The 19,159-nt window shown below is 35.5% G+C and overlaps 1 protein-coding gene across 2 annotated transcripts in view; it reads right to left on the reverse strand.

Annotated features, from left to right (window-relative positions):
- Positions 1-19,159, reverse strand: part of GABBR2 (gamma-aminobutyric acid type B receptor subunit 2) — a 3,943,409-nt gene that overhangs the window by 1,050,480 nt on the left and 2,873,770 nt on the right. For both annotated transcript variants that reach the window (XM_044064587.1, XM_044064586.1), the window contains exon 9: positions 10,124-10,204. In XM_044064587.1, the coding sequence (XP_043920522.1) occupies positions 10,124-10,204 (81 nt within the window). The remainder of the gene's footprint in view (positions 1-10,123; positions 10,205-19,159) is intronic.

Raw genomic sequence — 19,159 nt, forward strand, 5'->3', positions numbered from 1 at the left:
GTCTGGTAGCATAAAGCAGGAAGGTGCCTAATTAAAATAGTTTTATCAAAAGAGTAGATCTTTCAGGAAAAGTAAGTGTAAGGTATTTGGGCTACAGTCTATATTATGTGGGTTCACTTACATCCAAAAATATGGATTTATTCACTGTAGGCACCAAAGGAGGCTTGGCACTGAAATGTACAGATGTAGATGTGTGCCCTGGATTCCTAATGCATTCAGTTTTGTGCACAGTCTCCTCAGTTCTTCAAGCTGGAATTTCTTCATAGGGAAGGTCAGATGAGGAGACAATATATATATATATATATATATATATATATATATATATATATATATATATATATATATATATATATATATATATTTAGAAATGGGTCTACTTCAGACCACTAAAATCCCATTTCACTGAGACCAAATCACTTAAATTTCACAATACCGACAACTCATTTCACTGAATCTCATTTCACAGACAGCTTACAATGCTAAATTTCAAAAGACTAAATGGGAAACCATAGACAAACACACTCAGAACACTAATGACTACCAGTTTCCACAACTTAAAAACTACTTACCTATCCTCTTAACAGAGACCAGACAATATAAAACCAAATTAAGTGGGGGGCTGTGCCCCCCACACACAAACCATAACTATATATACTATATATACTACCTCCAGGATCACTCTACAGTGGGGGAGTAGGGCATATACCTTTTACTTGCCTCACAGTACTTTTCACACTGTCACTACTGCTGGGAACACACAGAACATCTGCCATATTACTTTAGATACTTCCCATACAAATATAAAGATACATACCCACAGTTAAAACACTACAACACCACTTTCTACATTACTATCAGTATTCTCACACTCAGCACTGTAGGTTACAGAAATTCTTTCTATCACAAACAAGGTAAAGGCGAATAGAAACCCAGATCAGGTTTATACCTTACAATTCATTGAAATGAAATTCAGTCAAATGAATTTTCAGTATTTTGAAAATTAGGTGATTTGGTCTCAATGGAATGAATTTCAGTGAAATGGGATTTCAGTGATCTGAAGTAGACCCATAGATTTATATACATATATATATATATATATATATATATATATATATATATATATATATATATATATACATATGCACACCCACTTATATGTGACACTTATATGTGTTTATAAACACTGGAGTGTTTCTATACATGCTAAATAGAACATTATGTTTTATGATGGAATGAATCAAGACAGGGCAAATGGAAGTGAGGAATGACTGGGATCTGGAAAAAGAACTCTTGACAGATGAGATAAGAGAGATTGAAGGATTTTCTAACAATACTGGAGATATGTAATATAGCCTATTTCCCTTAAATTCAAATGAGACAGTAGCTGAAAGATAACCAAATTCAGTATAACAGCCTTGATAACCATATGTAAAATAAAATATTTAGCATGTTTTGGGCAAATATGCAGTAGACCTTGCTAAGGAGGAATGACTACTGAAGAGCTGTTACGAAATACTTAAAACACAAACAGACTATATACAAAAAACATACTTCTAGTGAAGTAAAGATTGTGGCTGAAATGTACAAATGTGATGGGGAAAATACTGTAAAGAGAAATCTGCACATTCTATGATTGTAACATATAATTCTATAAGTAACAATTTATATAGAAGAGTATGAATGCTCACACCTACTGATTCAAATGTTATGAATAAACAACAGCAAAAGCATGCATTTTATGTGTTTTTATCTAAATTTGAAGTTTTATAAAGGATCAAAAAGGGTTTTTAAATTTTTGTCAAAATTATAATTTTAATAAAGGATGATAAAGGTTTTCTGATTTTTTTCATACTACATAGACCTCTTTATTATGACATAAAATCTTTGAAAGCATCCTAAATCTTTACAAATGTGTATAATTAGTAATGCATTGATGACAGTTCCAGAATTTTAGTATTTAAGAAGTACAATCATGAAAAAACTGAAATTATTTATTTATTTGTCTTTGTTTACTGGGAAAGACTTCCTTAACTCCTTAATACCTTCTCCAAAATGCACTTCTAACCTTCACTCCGCATAGCCTCAGACCAGCCCTTTGTACTACAATAGGCCTACTTTCATGGATACTTCAAACAGTGCTAAAGACTGTGGCAATTTTGTTTCCTTATTATGTATAGACCCCTCTACAGCTTTTGATACTGTCTCCAATGTCAAACTTCTACACCAGCATTCTAACCTTGGTCTCTCCTCTTCTTCAATCATTCAGTTTTCCAGTTACCTATCAAACAGGTAACAAGCTGCAAAATAGCAAGGCTCCCTATCACCTTAAGTACTAATCATTACTGGTGTCTGCCATGGCTCTATTCTTGGTCCTCTCATTTTTAACATCTTTATCAAAGACCTCCATAAAGCTTCCTGCCAAAGCTCTTTAATTATATATGCAGATAATTCTACTATTCTACTATTTCTGCTCTTTATACGATCTGCCCACTTTCAAAATATAACCACTAAAGCCACATTTTTTCTGGAAGCAAGCTTAAATGGCTCCCAACTGCTGTTCAACCCCTTTAAAACGAAACTTTTTCTCTTCATCCCTAAATCATGTTACAATGATCAATCTAATTTTAAAATCCATTCTCAAAACAATACAGTAATTGAGGTTGCTTTATCCACCAAATTCCTAGGTGTGATAACTTATAATTTAAAATTTGCTCTCCATATCCAGGACAATATTAAAGAAATGCATCAAAAACTGGGCATGCTTTACAGGCATAAACCTTATCTAAATACATCTACCAGACTCACACTTGCCACCACCTACATTTTGCTTTCACTGTTATATGCAGTTCTTATTCTCACCAATCTCCAAATCCTATGTCTAAATTTGAATCCTGCTACAATAAGACAGCCAAATTTGCAGCTAATGCCATACATTACATCCATCACTGAATTCTTCTACAATTTCTTAAATGGCTTGAGCTACCTCAGCATCTAATCGAAATACAACTTCTAACTGCCCATAACATTATCTACAAACCCAATACCTGCCCTGCCTTACTTCCTCTTCTTTAACCCTATACTCCCACAAGATCATTACGATCAGAAGACAAAACTTCTCATACTGCATAAACCCCAAAAAATTGCTGATAAAAGCCTATACTTATTTTCATTTGCAAATGCTTGGATTAGCCTTCCTGCTTGGGTAGTAGCACCACCTAGGGGTGGGATTGGTGTAATGGTTAAAGACTTTACCTCACAGACACAAAGTATAGGGCTTGATTCTGATCTTGGATTAGTGACAAGGCTTACAATGGCCCTTGAAGACAGTTAGTATAGTAGTCTCCTATAAACCTGGAAACAATATCAGACTTAGCCCTAAATATCATGTCTTCAAAGATGCATTAAAATAATTTCTAAGTAATGCATGGCTCTGCTCATGCTCTAAACAGATTTAAAACTATATTATCTTACATATCCTCTACTACCTTCCTGATATCTCTTTTATCTTCCTCCTATCAGATAATCTCAACTAATGTTTAATTTCATAATTCTGAAGTTCACTTCTTTTTTCCCCATTAATCTTTTTTTTCTCCCCTCCCTTCTCTTTGACCCCCATATGTCAGTTTCTCATTTCATTACTCATAAAGCATCTATTTTTTTCTCTCAACCTAACTTATTTTCTTTTTTTTTATAAACAACTTATTAACTGATTTCTAAAGTATAATTCATATGCATTTCTCTGTCTCTTAAATACCTACTATATAACTTATTTTTGTTCTTATTTTTTTCTTTTATTAAGTAAAGCTTGAACACCTTTATCTAGAAAACTTCTCATTGTGAAATATGCTACTACAAAGTTTCTTTCATGAATAATATGGTGATCCTACCTAAAAGCACATATCAATGTATAAAATTTAAACAAATGTATCGACTGGAAAAGAAGTAACAGTTGGACAATACTTAAAGTTAAGTGCCTTTGTTCTTTAATTGTACACCAGAACTTCCTCAGAACAACTTTTTCATATGACAACAAAGATTAAATAAAGTTTACACTAAATTGTGTGTTAAATACATCACAACTGACACTGCTATAATGATTTATTTACACTAAAATTAATAACAATAAAACATTCTCAAAATATTTATATAACATATAAATATATAATTATATCCAAAAACTTTTTAACTAATTCAAATCTTTTGAATCTTTAAAAAAAACATTTGATGTGTATGTAATCATTTAGCCTGGGTGATTTATCAGAAGCTAAAAAAACTTGCCATATAGCTCCTATGATTCAAGTACTGAGTTTATGTCATCCTCTCATGGCTCTAAAGATACTTTATTTAAAACAAAGAATGAAACATTTTTAAAAAGTGTATACATACTTTTGTGTTTCACTAAAGCATTGTTAAAATATATGTTTTTAATTGCTAAAATGATCATAAATCCTTTTAGAGAACTTTACAATAGTCTTACCTACATAAAAAGTAGTTCAAGATTCACATGAAGCCAAATATACTACCTCCTTTGAATTACAGGTGAACCTGTCATTTGCCAAAATTTATCTTTCATTAATATACCTACATTATTTGCATTGTTACATCAAAAAGTTCCCTTAATTTCCATAAAATTTATTTACCTGTTTCTTCCACTTTCAACAACTGATTTAATGTTGGACATCTTTTAATATATAAAATGAGGCATATCACCAACTAATTAAATTTGAATTTCCCATTACCATTTTCCAATTATTAAATATTACTTTTTAATGCCATCTGCTTCCAAGGAAATATGTACTGGAAAAGCCCTACCAAAAAATCTTGTCCAGTAAAATGTTGGTTATTGAAATTTTATCTACTTCTTAAAATAGGTGTAAACTTATTCAATCTGTTGGCCCTATCTCCAGAAATAATTTTGTCTAACAAATCTGTTTGGTAACCTCTTTGAAAAATAATACATTTAAAGAAGCTACTTCTATAATGAATACATGATCTTCACTAGTTAATCAACTAAGTCTTATAAAATGTCTCCTGATGACATTCTTTTTCACGTAGTATAGATTTTGACAATTATAAATCATAATTATTTACAAAAGTGTTTTTATAAATATTCTTATCAGATGCAAAAAGTATTTTCTAAAACAATTTCTAACAACAAACTAATCATATTAATGTAATTGTTATTAAGTTGCCTAAACCTAGTTATATAATTTTTGACAAATTCTATACCTATATCCTGAATCATGCTAGAATATAATGAAATCACATCTGATTTAATCATTGCTGTTTCATCACAATTAAACTTATACTTATGCAAAATCATCTAAAAAATCCATTAATTTTTCAAATACAATCTGGATTCTTGAATAACAGGATTTAAGATAGATTCTAAAAACACTGAAATTGGTTACATTTCATAAAAATCAGCAGCTACTATTAGTCTAAAAATAGGATTATATATATTTTGTGAATTTTAGGTATACGAAACATTCTCACAATCTTAGAATGTCAATTTTTGAATATTAAATAAAGAGCAATCAATCTGACCCTGAATTAGCAAGTCAACCAACTTTTTTATAACAAATGGCATAACTTAACATGGACCACACTGATTTAATATAATCTTTGGTATTAATTAATACTTACCCACTACCTTTGTCAGTTTTCATAATCCTTATATAAGAATTTTTACTTATTCCAAACAAGGCTCTTCTTTCATTTTTAGACCCATTGGAAAAAAAAGGAAGTTTACTTTGTTACTTAGTAATTCACAAAGTTCACTTTCATATACATTGTGAAAAACTTGTAATGTTCTGTGTAAAACAGGAGTAGAGTACTGCTCGTTTTTATTGTGTTAAAACCAAGGGAATTAAAATGTGGTATTTCACTTAATATATAATGCAAATAAACATCTTACACTTTGTTTACATGCATTTGCATTAAACCTGAATGTATGCTGTCTTAATGTATTCAGTAACAGTATTGTTTTCTTCTCTTGTACTTGTGTCAGACCTTACAATAATATATTATCAATTATATTTACAAAAATCTTCCAAGTTTTCATTATCTGTGCATTAGCTCTGCAGCTCTTTTGGAATACATCTGGTGCTGATGAAATACTAAACAGAAGGCTAAGGAACCTGTACCTTCCTAATGACAGATTAAATGGATACAATTTGAAACTTTGTGTTATGTAGTTTGTTTCTTTCTTGAGTAAGTTAAGCCACTTACCAATATTAACTATTTTAAGGTTCTGCCTGGGTTTGCAAGCAGCCAAATTATGTGATACATTCAAGCAAGACATTTGCAGCAACAGATATTTAAACAAAAGTCAAATATCAGTGCACTGTTATTTATATTATGTGCAACATATTTATTTATATACAGAGGATAACAGCTTCAATGAATTAATGAACACATAGGAAAGAGGTAGGGATACATTGGAGTCAAGCTGTGGTAAAAAGAGGATGGAATAAGGGAAGGGGCTAAGAATATGAATGGAAGGAGAGAGAAAATAGAGAATGTCTGAAGTTTAGAAGGTGTGAATGAACTGAAGCTTGTTGGCCATGTTGCAAATTTATTATAATTAGGCAACCCTTGAATGTATATGGTAGAATTTGCATTGAGATTGCTTGAACAAGAAGTTCTTTAATTCAGAGTGCATTTTTGAGTAGGAGGTGATAGATTTTAAATATGAGTGGAGAGAATCCCAAACTTTAGGTGACATAGAGGAGAAGTGATCCTTTGAATGCTTAGCGTGGTAAGGAAGTTGGGTAGAAAGGAATGTAGGAATATAATATATATTGTTGGTTGTAGTTTGCAAAGTTGTTTGGTTCTTTATGGAGGCTTTTGCAATAGTAGGTAGATCATATTCTAATTGGCCATATTATAAGGAGCCATTCTACTACAATCTGGAATCTGGGGAAAAAGGTCAAATGTTATTATCCCAGACGTGTAGCCTATTGTTGGAGACTGTGGAGTTCTTGCAAACCTATGTATCAAAGAGTTAATTTTTTTTGAGGGGGTTAAGAATTTGAGGAAAAGTTTAGGAGTGTTAAGCCAGTTAGAAAGGACTGCAAGGTCATCTTGTAGTTGGGATTTAATTATCTCATTCCCGCCAGTACCCAGTGGGTGTGGCTTGAACATTTGAAAAATGAAGTTATCACCTTACAGTTCAAACAAATATTCATATTTCTGGAACCATAAGTGTTTCTAGAAAACTATAGATGGTAAACTGTTCAGGATAAATTAATCTTTACTTTAGTGTCATTCATTCAATTGAATGCACTAAACTGGATTTTATAAGCCAAAATAAAGGCATTGAATATTAATGTATCAGTAGATTATGATATATCAGTAACCATTCAAGCAAGACACATACTGCAGAAGGATTTTTTCATACAGCTGTGAGCTTTCATTTGAGGCTATGTAGTTCTTTTTATGCCACTTGAATTTTGAGATAGGTAGAGAAATATGACATTTTTTACAATATAAATAAACCATATACAAATACTATTCAATATCTCTATAGCTGCATTAGAAAGAGGTCAAATATTAATACAGTTATGTTTACCATCATACATGCTTTAAGATGAAATCTTCTGACACCTTGTATGCAGTATGGTTTTGGCGTTACTAATGCAAATATGAACAAGTGACATTTGATACCTACAGGAGTCAGTAGGAGGTAACTGCAGAAACTTCTGGAGGCAAATTCAGTTGTAATGAATTACAACAGTGGATGGGCTTGTTCTGTACAGGAAAATGTCACAAGCATAAAAACTGATCGGGAAGAGAGGGTGGTCTGCCGATAGTTAATGAAAAGGTAGAATAGGATGGCTGATGATACTGAACTCTGGTGATGTCACTGAGGCGAGCAGCAGGAATGGTATGAATCAATTTGTTGTTTGGGAACTGACTCCTGTAAACTGGAAAGGATTTAGCAATCTGAAGTGGTGTACTATGGGAGCCTATTTCTAGACTAAAGGCAGTTTTGGCAACTGCTGTTTAATTTAAACATTTTCACTGAAAAAACTTTCACCAACAGTGGAGAGTTAACTTTTTCCACTGCTGTGCAACTTAGGAGTAGGTATATTTAAGTTCAGGGGTGTCCTTCCACATGGGTGGTATAGGGGGTCTTGCCCCCTGCATTTTGTGGCAGAATGTTCTGATATATCTTCACACATCTGCCTATTATGATACAGGCTTTGGTCAAGCATATGAAGAGTACTTCAATTAGATACCCACTATTCATCATGAGAAGCTTTTCTCATAATCCAAATCACAAAAAAATATAATTTATTTTTTTAAGTACCTTTTATAATGGGAAAACATCATTTTTATTTCTAAATTCCTGTCAGCATTTTGATCTAATCACTCTATCAGGTAGCCAGGATTTGTTAATGCCTGCACACAGCTATCTATTCAGTATTTTCTAAGCCCAGTGCTTTAACTAGATCTTAACACAAACTATTATACTTTACACGTGTGTTACATTTTTTCTAACTTCCCTGTCTCAACTGAGCTCATTTCCATAGTACCAGCATACAAAACATTTTCATGTTCCTGTTCAACTAAATACACATTATTTTACACATCTTAGAAAACATCCTTTTCTGAGCTCAGATAATACTGAATATGTCAAGCTTAGAACAAAGCATCCTCTTGTGTTTGCAGTCATACCCAGTACATGAGGTTTGAGTTTCAATTGCACAAGCATCTCTCTCTGTCTCTTTTTGTCTTTTATTTGACTCTTATCTGGCATGCACCCTTTTCCTCGATTAATTCTTTTAACTGTGTACTAGGATTTCACTTGGTCTACATGCATTTTCATATTTTGATAAGATGAGGTCTGCTTCACTTAAAAGCCTTCCTTTGATTGATCTCATTTCTAATACCATGTGGATAGTAAATGAATAAGATAGAAACATTAAGGGTATGTGCTAACCTTCATGAAAAAGACATATACTCAAGCTGAACCCTCCAGAAGAAAGGTATATCATAAAGCATGTGGCTTCTTGTAACAGGCTCATTAGAATTAAAAGGTATATACTTTATAATTAAAAATAATGTTTGTATCATGTGCTGGGTCTGCTGTAATAACCCCTACTAGTGGACCATGTCTGATACATCTCCCATGGGAAACATCCAGGAGGAATCTTCACATGTAGCTTAAACTACCTCATCTGGTACTTCACAAGCCAAAGAACAGTGGCTCTAGTCTGTGGTCCCCCCCACCAATACCGACAAGCCCTTAACTCTGTCACAGAAAGTGATCTGAGCAACTATGTGAAGGAACCTCATATCCATAGCTTCCATGCATGGTGTCATCCTTTCAGTCACTAGCTAATGCTCAAGATCATAGATGAAGATGGGGACTCTGACTGACCTCTAACCTGGGAGCTTTTTCTTGTGACTCAACTCTCTCCCTTTTCCTTGCACATAACAATCCACTATTTTCGTTGAGGGAACATGACTTCTGATTCGAAAGTGTTGATTTTCATACCGACCACTTCACTGTTAGTGAACCGTTCCAGTATACACATACATCAGTCACTTGAAGCCAAGAGGACAGCATCATTCTGAATTACATTTAATTATTCAAGTGAGAACTGGACCTTTTACTGTAAGTCAACATTTTGCTTATTTTTGTCTGTAGGAAATTATAGAAAATTATTTCTAAAACTTAATTTATGATAAGATGCCAAATGTGAAGCTAGTAATTTTCTTCATCAGAAATTAAAAATAATCCTTTTTAATTCACTGTAACAAACTTTCGCCTGTGTAGTAAAGAAAATTGCTTTACTGCTACTTAATGCTATAGAGTTATGTGTCCGGAGATTATGAAGGGAAACATAGGCCTGAATACAAGCTTCACTTAGTGTCACACTACTTTGTATACTTAAGATTATAGGCAGACACATAAAAGTGGTACTCCATATAAAACACGTGTTTTAATACAACGTGTGCGATGCGTGCACTACATTTTCATTCATAACACATTTCATCGCTATTCTCTTTGGCAAGACTGAAGATAACATTTAATGTAGATTGCAGTGAAGTTAATACAGTTTTATGCCTTGTCCATTTAGTATGCAGGTAGAAGAAATCATAAATGTCCTACCTTGAAACCTGATGCTGTTATTGATTAGTTCCAATGAATCGGCTATTGCATTGTAGTCTCCAACCTTCACTTCCTGGCCTTCTGCAAAAATATAAAAGAAGAGGATGTCTGTCACAGTTTATTCCAGCCATGTATTACTCTGTTTAATGATATAAATGTACAAGTTCATTTCAATGTATCATGCTGAGTATGTAGAAAAAAAAAACGCTAAAAGTAATCTCACAGCACAGTGGTTACTACCCCCATTAGAAATCCCAGACCATGAGATGGAAAGAGTAATGGCGTGCATCAGTTTTTTTTCTTTAAAATGAAGGACCACTCTTTGATTGTAAGTTAGAAATGTACTGATTTGATTCACATCATATTCAAACAAAAGCTTTTCATTAATTAGGTGACAGATTACTTTTTAAAATTATTTGCACTTTTGTTTAAAAAAAAAAAAAGGCAAAAGTGCTCAGAAATGAAAACACTAGAAAGTAGACACGCATGTCATTTAATGCATCAGTAAAGACACATATGATACTGTATAGAGGTGATTAGGATCACTGCTGGGACCGTGACTTAGGTTAGAATTTTAGCACTTGAACAGACTTAAGGTGGACTCTAAACACAGCTGTAACTATCTAATCTGGCATCCTGTGCCCTTCCCTGAACTGGTGCTCCCCTCAACTTTAAATGGAGGCAAAACGCAAATGGTTCTCTTGTACTTGAGGGCCAAAAAAATGTGCTGTCATGCTTGAGGAGCACTCTCTCTCTCTCTCTCACACACACACACACACACACACACACACACACACACACACACACACACACACACACACACACACATGCATTGATGCAATTCAGGACTGACCAAAAAGCAGTACTGGTCTTCATTTCTGAATGCCAGTACTGCCCTGACAGATTAGTGTTTGTCATTTGCACCCCCTAGCACTTTGCTATCCCTTCACACTGCCTAAGTTACACCAAAAAAAATTGCCCACAGTTGATCTATAGTGCTGATGAAATACCTAAGAGACCATGCCCAGATGAACTTCCTAGTGTGAAGGGCAGGTAGGTTGCCCAGTACACAAAACTGTGCAGAGTGGTTTGAATACTGTGTAGCCCAGTTCTGGTTCACATGCCCCTGTCTTCATGAAGTGCAGCTCCATGCTACTGGGCAGCATGAATTTCAGTGCCTTATTGAAATATGAAAGTCCTACTGAAAGTCCTGTATTCCATACTATGCTAATTACTCAAAAGAATAGTGTAGAAAATAAGTGTATATAGCTACGTAGTGATGTGTATCTATGCATTTCAATGGGCTATTCTGTTTAGGAACAGCATGGTAACCTTACCCTGCACAAACTAAGTAGTACTGAATGTAAATATACGTGCATAGTTGTTTGTTTGTGTGATGGGGGGGCGGGGGCTATAGGGACAATATGTGAGTGCATCCACGACTGTCTGTGCAGGAATCCACAATCTGAGTGTAGTTATATCTATCTGATATGTATCTATATTTGTGTGTAAATACGCACATATACATAGATATATATGTTTGCGCGCACGCACACACACACACAAACACACACACACACACACACACACACACACACACACACACACACACACACACACACGCGTCAGTAAAGCAATATCAGTTTCCTGGGGCACTAAACCCATTAAAAGGAAGACATACTACTTTGACCCATGAATGCATGCTGGCTATGTTGACTCAGCATTACCAGTGAAATAATGTTTTTCCACAATTTATGAATATTTTGGTTTGCTGGGTGGAGGCTATAAAATTGACATGCAACATTTGAATTCAGAAATATCTGTTTTAGGCAAAACAAAGAGAAGATAATGGTGTCATTTTATATTTTGTTAGTATTTAAAGGCCATGGTACACATTAGAAGTTGTCATATACCACTGCAGCAGACTTAAAAAAGACAAATCTCTTTTGTGGTTTTCTGCATGCAGGTGATTTGTTACTTGAAACATTGGTACATTAAATTAGTGCCACCTTGGAAATGCACATATATGCTTGAGCTTTGCAATTATGAAAACTCTTCTCTATATCTTAAATAGTATGCTGGCTAGAGTGGAGGTCAGTTTTGGCATTGCTGGTGCCCTGTCTCTTCCATGGCACAACCTCATCCCCTCTGCACTTCATATTAACTGCCATTTCTCTTCCTTCTCCTCCTCAGTCTGGCATATTACCTTGTCTAAGCCTAATGCTGACACAAAACCACATCAGTGTAGCACTAGTGATGATCACTTTAACATTCTTCAGTTCCTTCCTGCGCATTCTCTCTGCAGATGTAATTAGATGCACCATCACTCAGAAGAATTTCTGCAGTCAGTGACATGCCCTCTGTGCTTTAACAGTTGGATTGACAGTTGTCAAAGTACACCTAGATGTGCATCTGCTCTTTTGCTGGTCTGTCACTGTGGAGCAGGGAATTTGTCCTTATGTGTAGGATGCTCAAATAAGCAATGGAAAACTGCTCAGTTGCGTGGTACATAGTCATACAATCTCCATGATAATAGTGGGAAGATGCATAACTATGAATTGCAAATACATGCAGTGGTGCAACTAATCATAGTAGTGCAGTGCAAGGTGCACTGATTTCTAAGAATCCCAGCCTGGAAATCTACCATGTGTCAGCATGCAGCACACTGTGTTGGGTGCAACCCAAATTGTTCAGGGCCTAGAGTCATAGTTGCCAACCTTCCATCTCCAAATTGCGGAACACTAACTCTCATTATGTGGAACAAATGGGGAAAATGTGGAACACTTATGAAAAGCTTCGCTAGGAAACATTCAGCATGGTTGGAATGGGTTACTTTATATTTATAAAAATGCATTATTATTGAATTAATATTATTCATTATTTATCATAGATCCTTAAGAAATTTAACAATGAATGTTTGACAGATTCTTTCAATGTGGGATAGTGAGAAACATGGGATTTTTAAACTCAAAATGGAAAATGTTTCTCATAATGAGCTACCAGTGGAGAGAATTGTGCATATAGAGACATTGTATTGTATGGATTTTGGGGAAAGTAGATTATACTTTTCATTGACAGGGTAGGTTGGCTGTGAGGTGACTGCTAGCAGACCTAGCTGCTGGAGGGAGGGTGACGCTGCTCTATTTTTTGCCAGTGTTAGCAAAGGAGCTATAAAGCTTGACGGTAACATCCTGGTGGTTGGGGAATTCAAACCGTTAAAGGACATAAGGAAGCTAGGAGGTTAACCTCTATTTTTGTTGGAATTTGATAGAGTTGGGTATGACCTTGGTCACTGTTACAACTAATGAAGCTTGTGTAAAGGTTTTCAGCCTTGCCAGAATGTATGTGGGAGTAAGCAGGCATATCTAATCACTAACAAGTTTGAAAGACAAAGACTGAGTGCCATTTAGGTGATGGTAAAGACAAGGAACTCCAGCCCTTGCCAGGATGTGGAGGGGACGAGGGCATTCCAATTCATGGATACATACTAGGGGGCTTTGATCCTGTCTAGGATGCAGGTAAGACTGGGGCACTCCAATGTCAGGATACGTTCTACAAAACTTGATCCTGTCCAGTGGGAGGGAAGGAAGGAAGGTAGGTGGAGCTCTGAGCTCTTCTAGAGGAGGGACATACTACTGTCTGTGGAGTGTCTGGATTCTAAGTTTTGCAGTGCAGCGCCAACATTGGGACATATGCACCAACAGCAGCATCTGGGATTAAGAATCACAAACTAACAATGCATTAAAACTAAAGAGCACATTGCAGCCCTTTACACTACTAGTGGAAGTGATCTGTGGAATCAGACAGAGAAAGATTTTTGGACCCAAGGCTCATCAAGTGTCTTAGGTCTGATGCAAACCTACAGCAAGGCGATCCAATTAGATAAAAAAAAAACTCTTATGAAAAGCAGGGTTAGACTTTAGCATAAATAAAATATATGTTTACAAAGGAGCAACATACAGCATAAAATCTATTATCAGATACACCTACTTTACTAGTTCTGTCTGCCCACTGAATTCAATAGATTTGGGGAAATTCCTTAACCAATGTCATATTTATTTTGACACACCTCTAAAGTTTGTCTGTTGTATGCATACTTTGATTCTTAAATTATATTACAATTACTGGGTTTCTTATGAAGCCTGTTCCCTGTATCTGTAACTTAGGCTGTAAAAATATACCTTGTCACATCACTACAATGTTATCTTCCATCTACCTTAAAAGCATTTGCTCAAGAGTTTGCATGTTTATTCTATGTGTTAGCATTCTTTTTGATTTAATTCCCCAGAAGTACTTAAACATTTTTCAACATATCCTCTCTCTCCATACTTTCCTCTGCTGAGTATATATTAAACTACTTACTTAAACAGACCTTGTAACAATTTCTGTTATACTTGTATGGACATTATATTAATGCATTTGCAGAGACAGATACTATTGTGCATTAGCACACTGTATGATTACACTGTCATAACAAACACTCTGACACAAAGCTAAAATAAGTTCAAAACTGTAAGCTAATGTTCTGCGACTAGCATACTCTATGCTTCTACCCCCTTACATTTTATCCGAAAAAAGAAGAGGAAACATACCATTAGCATTAGACCCATTATTGAATATTACATCTTTTATTATAAATTTCCCAGATGAAATGCAAACTAGCTGAAGCTGACATTGTAATATTTGAAAGAATGTGATTGAATCCCAGATATGTTCAAGTTAATGCAGTTGGTATAACTTGCGTTTCACAATGATGACATGTAGTAAAGATTAGTAAATATATATATTACTTGGTCCTGCTTTATACTGCTAGAAATAAAAGTGCTGATACTCATTTATCATCATCATGCACTTTAGTTAATATTTGACCTCTAAGGGGGGTATTGCTATGAGGTCCAAGGACTTCATCTCTGAAGTTCTTCTAGAGTTGGAACAATGATTTCTGTATGTCCTTGTTGGGGATTACAGTGACTCCAACATTTAGATTACTTGATTTTGTAAAATTAATTTGATCACATATACCTCTCTGACAAAGGTTTGGTCTGTCATCCTTCCTGGATTGCATAACGTTTTGGTTATTTCCTCTGTAAATGTTCTTGGTTCTGTCAGACTTTGACTAAAGGGCAGAATGGACAACATCTTAGGGTGTGGCTCAGGTTACGTCCCTCCCACTGCTGCTTGACAGCCATTTCTCATCTCTGTGCAACCATCTTATTATTCATGCTGTTTTTCAAAACTGACTATTCTTTCAAATGTTTATAAACAATACTGTTGCTGAGAACTTCGGAAATGTCACAGAGGTCTTCTTCATGTCCACTGTCCCATGTCATCAGTATACATTAGATGCCAATTTACCAATTTACTATTTGTTAATTGTGTAATCTCTGGCCAGCACTTGCTGACCTGTAGTAAAACTTATCAACAGCATATCTTTAATAAAAAAATAAAATGCACAGTGTGCTCTAGTCTACATACGGTTTTGCTAACTCCAGTCTAGAACACAAATTCCCATTTAAGAACAACAGTGCTTTGTTTCGCATAGGTGGATGCATGTAATACTAAACTAATCAAAAAGACAAATTGTATGCGTGTGTTGTATGTACAATTTTTCTTTGTGTTGTGCTGCACTGGACTGTCATCAAGGTTCGCAGCTTTTATTGCCTTCTTGAATGATTGTACACATCCTTTAACCAGTGCATTTATGGTTGAGTGGTGAGATACAGACAAAGGTTTGAGGTTATTGCTAGGTAATCGATAGGGGTAGATCATTTGTAGCCTAGTCAGTACAATTTCCACTACTTGTTACCTGTTTCTCTGAGAATTTGTGGCTACCCTTCCAGTCATCCAGGTTGTGTTTCAAGAGGGTGAAGGAACTATTTTTTTTGGTATGAAAGGGGAGTCTGTTAAAGAGGAAAGGAATTCTTTGAATGAAGTAGCCATCATAACATCTGGCTCTGTTTATGTTTTAGTAAAGGTTAAATCCTGGTTTTCATGGTGTTGCCAGTCTTGGAAATATGAAGGAGGTCACTCAGAACAGAGTCATTTGAGGCCTTGTAGACCATGGAAAGGTTATCCTTAAGATGTGGCTCTAAGGCATTCTGCATAGTTAATTCATGCATTTGATTTTCTTGTTGAGGAAATGTTAGGACCTTTCAAGTTGGATCATATATCTTGATAGATACATGCCAAAGGGAGCAGTGTATTGAATTTTGAGCCTGATAAGAGGAGGGGGAGAGCGGTATGATAACATTCTTATACCTTAAGGAAACACCCTTTATAATCATCTAGGCTGAATAGAAGGATTTTAACAATGGTGGAAACATGTTGGTCAAAGGACAGCTCATTTTCAGCAAATGTGCTCTAGTCTCTGATAACCATTTCTATTTTGAGGGGGCTCCATTAGTCTGATAGAAGCCAAGGTACTCCTGTTTAACAAAGAATATTACACTTTTTTCACATTTGGCTTGGAACATAGATATGGTACCACTGATTTGTATGTGTAGTTTCTATTGTAGAATTTAGGAGACCCCAGAGAAGTTGATGATGGCTCTACGTTTGCAATCATTAGCAAACTTAGCTAACCAAAACTCCTTGACATCATCTTTAACTTCACAGAAGTAAATACCAGACACACATCGACCCATATCTATGCCTGGGGGGGGGGGGGTGCACAAGTGGTAATGTGCTTTTATTAAGACAGTGCACCCCCCAAGCTGAATATTCTGATTTCTTTCTATGAGCCAGCTTGATGCCCATTGTGTGACATAAGGGTTTACATTTATTTTGATAAGCCTTTCTATGATAACTGAGTGTCAAAGGGTTTGGCTAGGTCAAGGTAAATTGGGTGTGCTGACCTTTCCCTCATCCAAGGTTTTAATACAGAAGGTCACTATGCAAATATCCACTCTTCAAAAACCCAAAATAATTTGGGTCAACAGATTTTAGACTGCTAATATTTGATTCATGATTTCCATGACGATGTGTTCCAGTGTCTTGCAGACATGACTTGTGAAGCTTATGAGTATATAGTCTCCAAGATAAGTGTTGGAGCCTCCCTTGTGCAGTGGAATGACCACTGCAGTCTTTCAACCAGATGAAAAGCTGGGGATGAACAGACTGTGGATTGAGTAAGTGGGAAAGTGGCAAGGAAGTAATCTGGGACACTGTCAGCCCCCATGGAGCTAGTGTTTTTCATGTCAGAGGAAACCTTTAGGACTTTTTCATGGGTGATACTTGTTGGGAGAGGCCAACATGGGGTCAAGCATGTGAATGATAGGTGGAAATTATGAGGTGATAGGTGGAAATTATGAGGTGAAACTATAAATAAATTTGTCTACTAATATGTAAGGTATGTCTTCAGGAACTGAGTAGGTAATGTTGCTACATATCAGGTCTTAGCAGTGTTGGATATTTTTTCATACAGTTAAAGGACGTGATTGTCTTGACAGCTATGTCAATTTTCAGTTCATGATTTGATTTGATGTCTAAACTCTTTGTTTGACTTTTTGACTTTAACTTTTTGGAATGGTACTTTTGCTTTGTTACTAAGAGTAATAAAGCTTGTTTATGTCAAGATTTCACCAAAGATGTTTATTCCTAAACCTGGCACTGCATTTGTTACAGATTAGGACTGAAGTGTAACATAAAATGTTTAATTTCCATTTTGTCAAAAATATTTTTAATTCTTCTGATGTAAACTGTGGAATATGTTTTCAGAACAACTTGTTCAGGTAAACCATATCTTGCAAACACTGTTTATATTGCTGATACTGTCTTTTCATGCTCTGTTGACCCCACACATATTAATTCATGTCATTATGAGTGCATATCCACTGCAGTTAGAGGACAGGTTAGTCCATGAAAAGACCATCAAAGTCAGTAGAAATACATTATCAAGGTCTAGAGGATCACTTTTGTAGATGGGGCGGGTCTAGTGGTGGTTCAATTTGAACGATATAATATTCTGTGAATATTTTGGCTATATCAACAGTATCCTTACCACTAAATGGACAACAAGCAATGCTCTGACCAAATGTGTCTTCTTTGGTGCCTCTAAGGTACAGTATTAAAGCAGTTTGGAATGTAGCTTGGCTAGAACTACTTTTCTAAATCTTCATTATAAGGTCTCTTAATATATGGACAGTTGTTCATTGCTAGCAGTAAGGATACATACAAGTTATCGTCTCTGGGTCACTCTTTCATAATCTGTCTTACTAATGAGTCTTTGTTGCTGTTTGGGTACTGTTTTCTCAGATATGTAGAATGGCATTCAGGACACTCCATCAGCAATTCCATTGTGCTGGTCCACTTATATTGAAGTTTAAGCAAGTGTCTCCATAGTAACAGCAATTGACATTGCAACTTCTCTGCAGTTACCATGGAAACTTTTTTCCTTTGGCAGAATAAAAATAGTAGCAACTAGAGGTCCATAACCAATGCAATCCCTTTTTCCACACAATGTAATAGATGAATTGCTTCATTTTCCAGATGAGTGTAATAGCCTGTTCACCCAGGCAGCCAACTTTTGTATTCTGCTTTATTCAGTGACTACCAGAACTACAAAATAACTGAAGCAAATGCACTGGGCTGTTTTGTAGTTTATGAACAAGAGCAACACCTACACTGATTCATAAGATGAGGCATAGATCAAAGCAGATAAGCTCTACATGCAATGTGATTGCTTTCTTCATTTCCCAGAAGGCAAGTGTGTAGTCCTCCTCGCAATTCCACGGAAATCATTCTGTGCCAATGCATTCACTGAATTTAAAACTGCTAAGAGGTTTGGGAGAAACTCTCCACAGCAGTTTACTAGTCCTAAGTGACACATTCATGGTCTGGTGGCTATTGTAGTACTTTTGACTTATCTTGTCTATTATACTGACCACTATTATCAATCACATGCCCATGATATGAAATGTCATTTCTTAAAACCTGCACTTCCATTTGTTTGCATGAAGGGCCTGCTATTTTAGCCTGCCTGAGACTCAGTAGATTGCTGGGGTGCTCTTCATTTTTGCTAAGTGATCCCAAGAGACT

The sequence above is a fragment of the Protopterus annectens genome, chromosome 3.part0, assembly GCF_019279795.1.
Source record: "Protopterus annectens isolate FY-2018-M chromosome 3.part0, PAN1.0, whole genome shotgun sequence".
In the NCBI taxonomy this organism is placed as follows: domain Eukaryota; kingdom Metazoa; phylum Chordata; order Ceratodontiformes; family Protopteridae; genus Protopterus; species Protopterus annectens.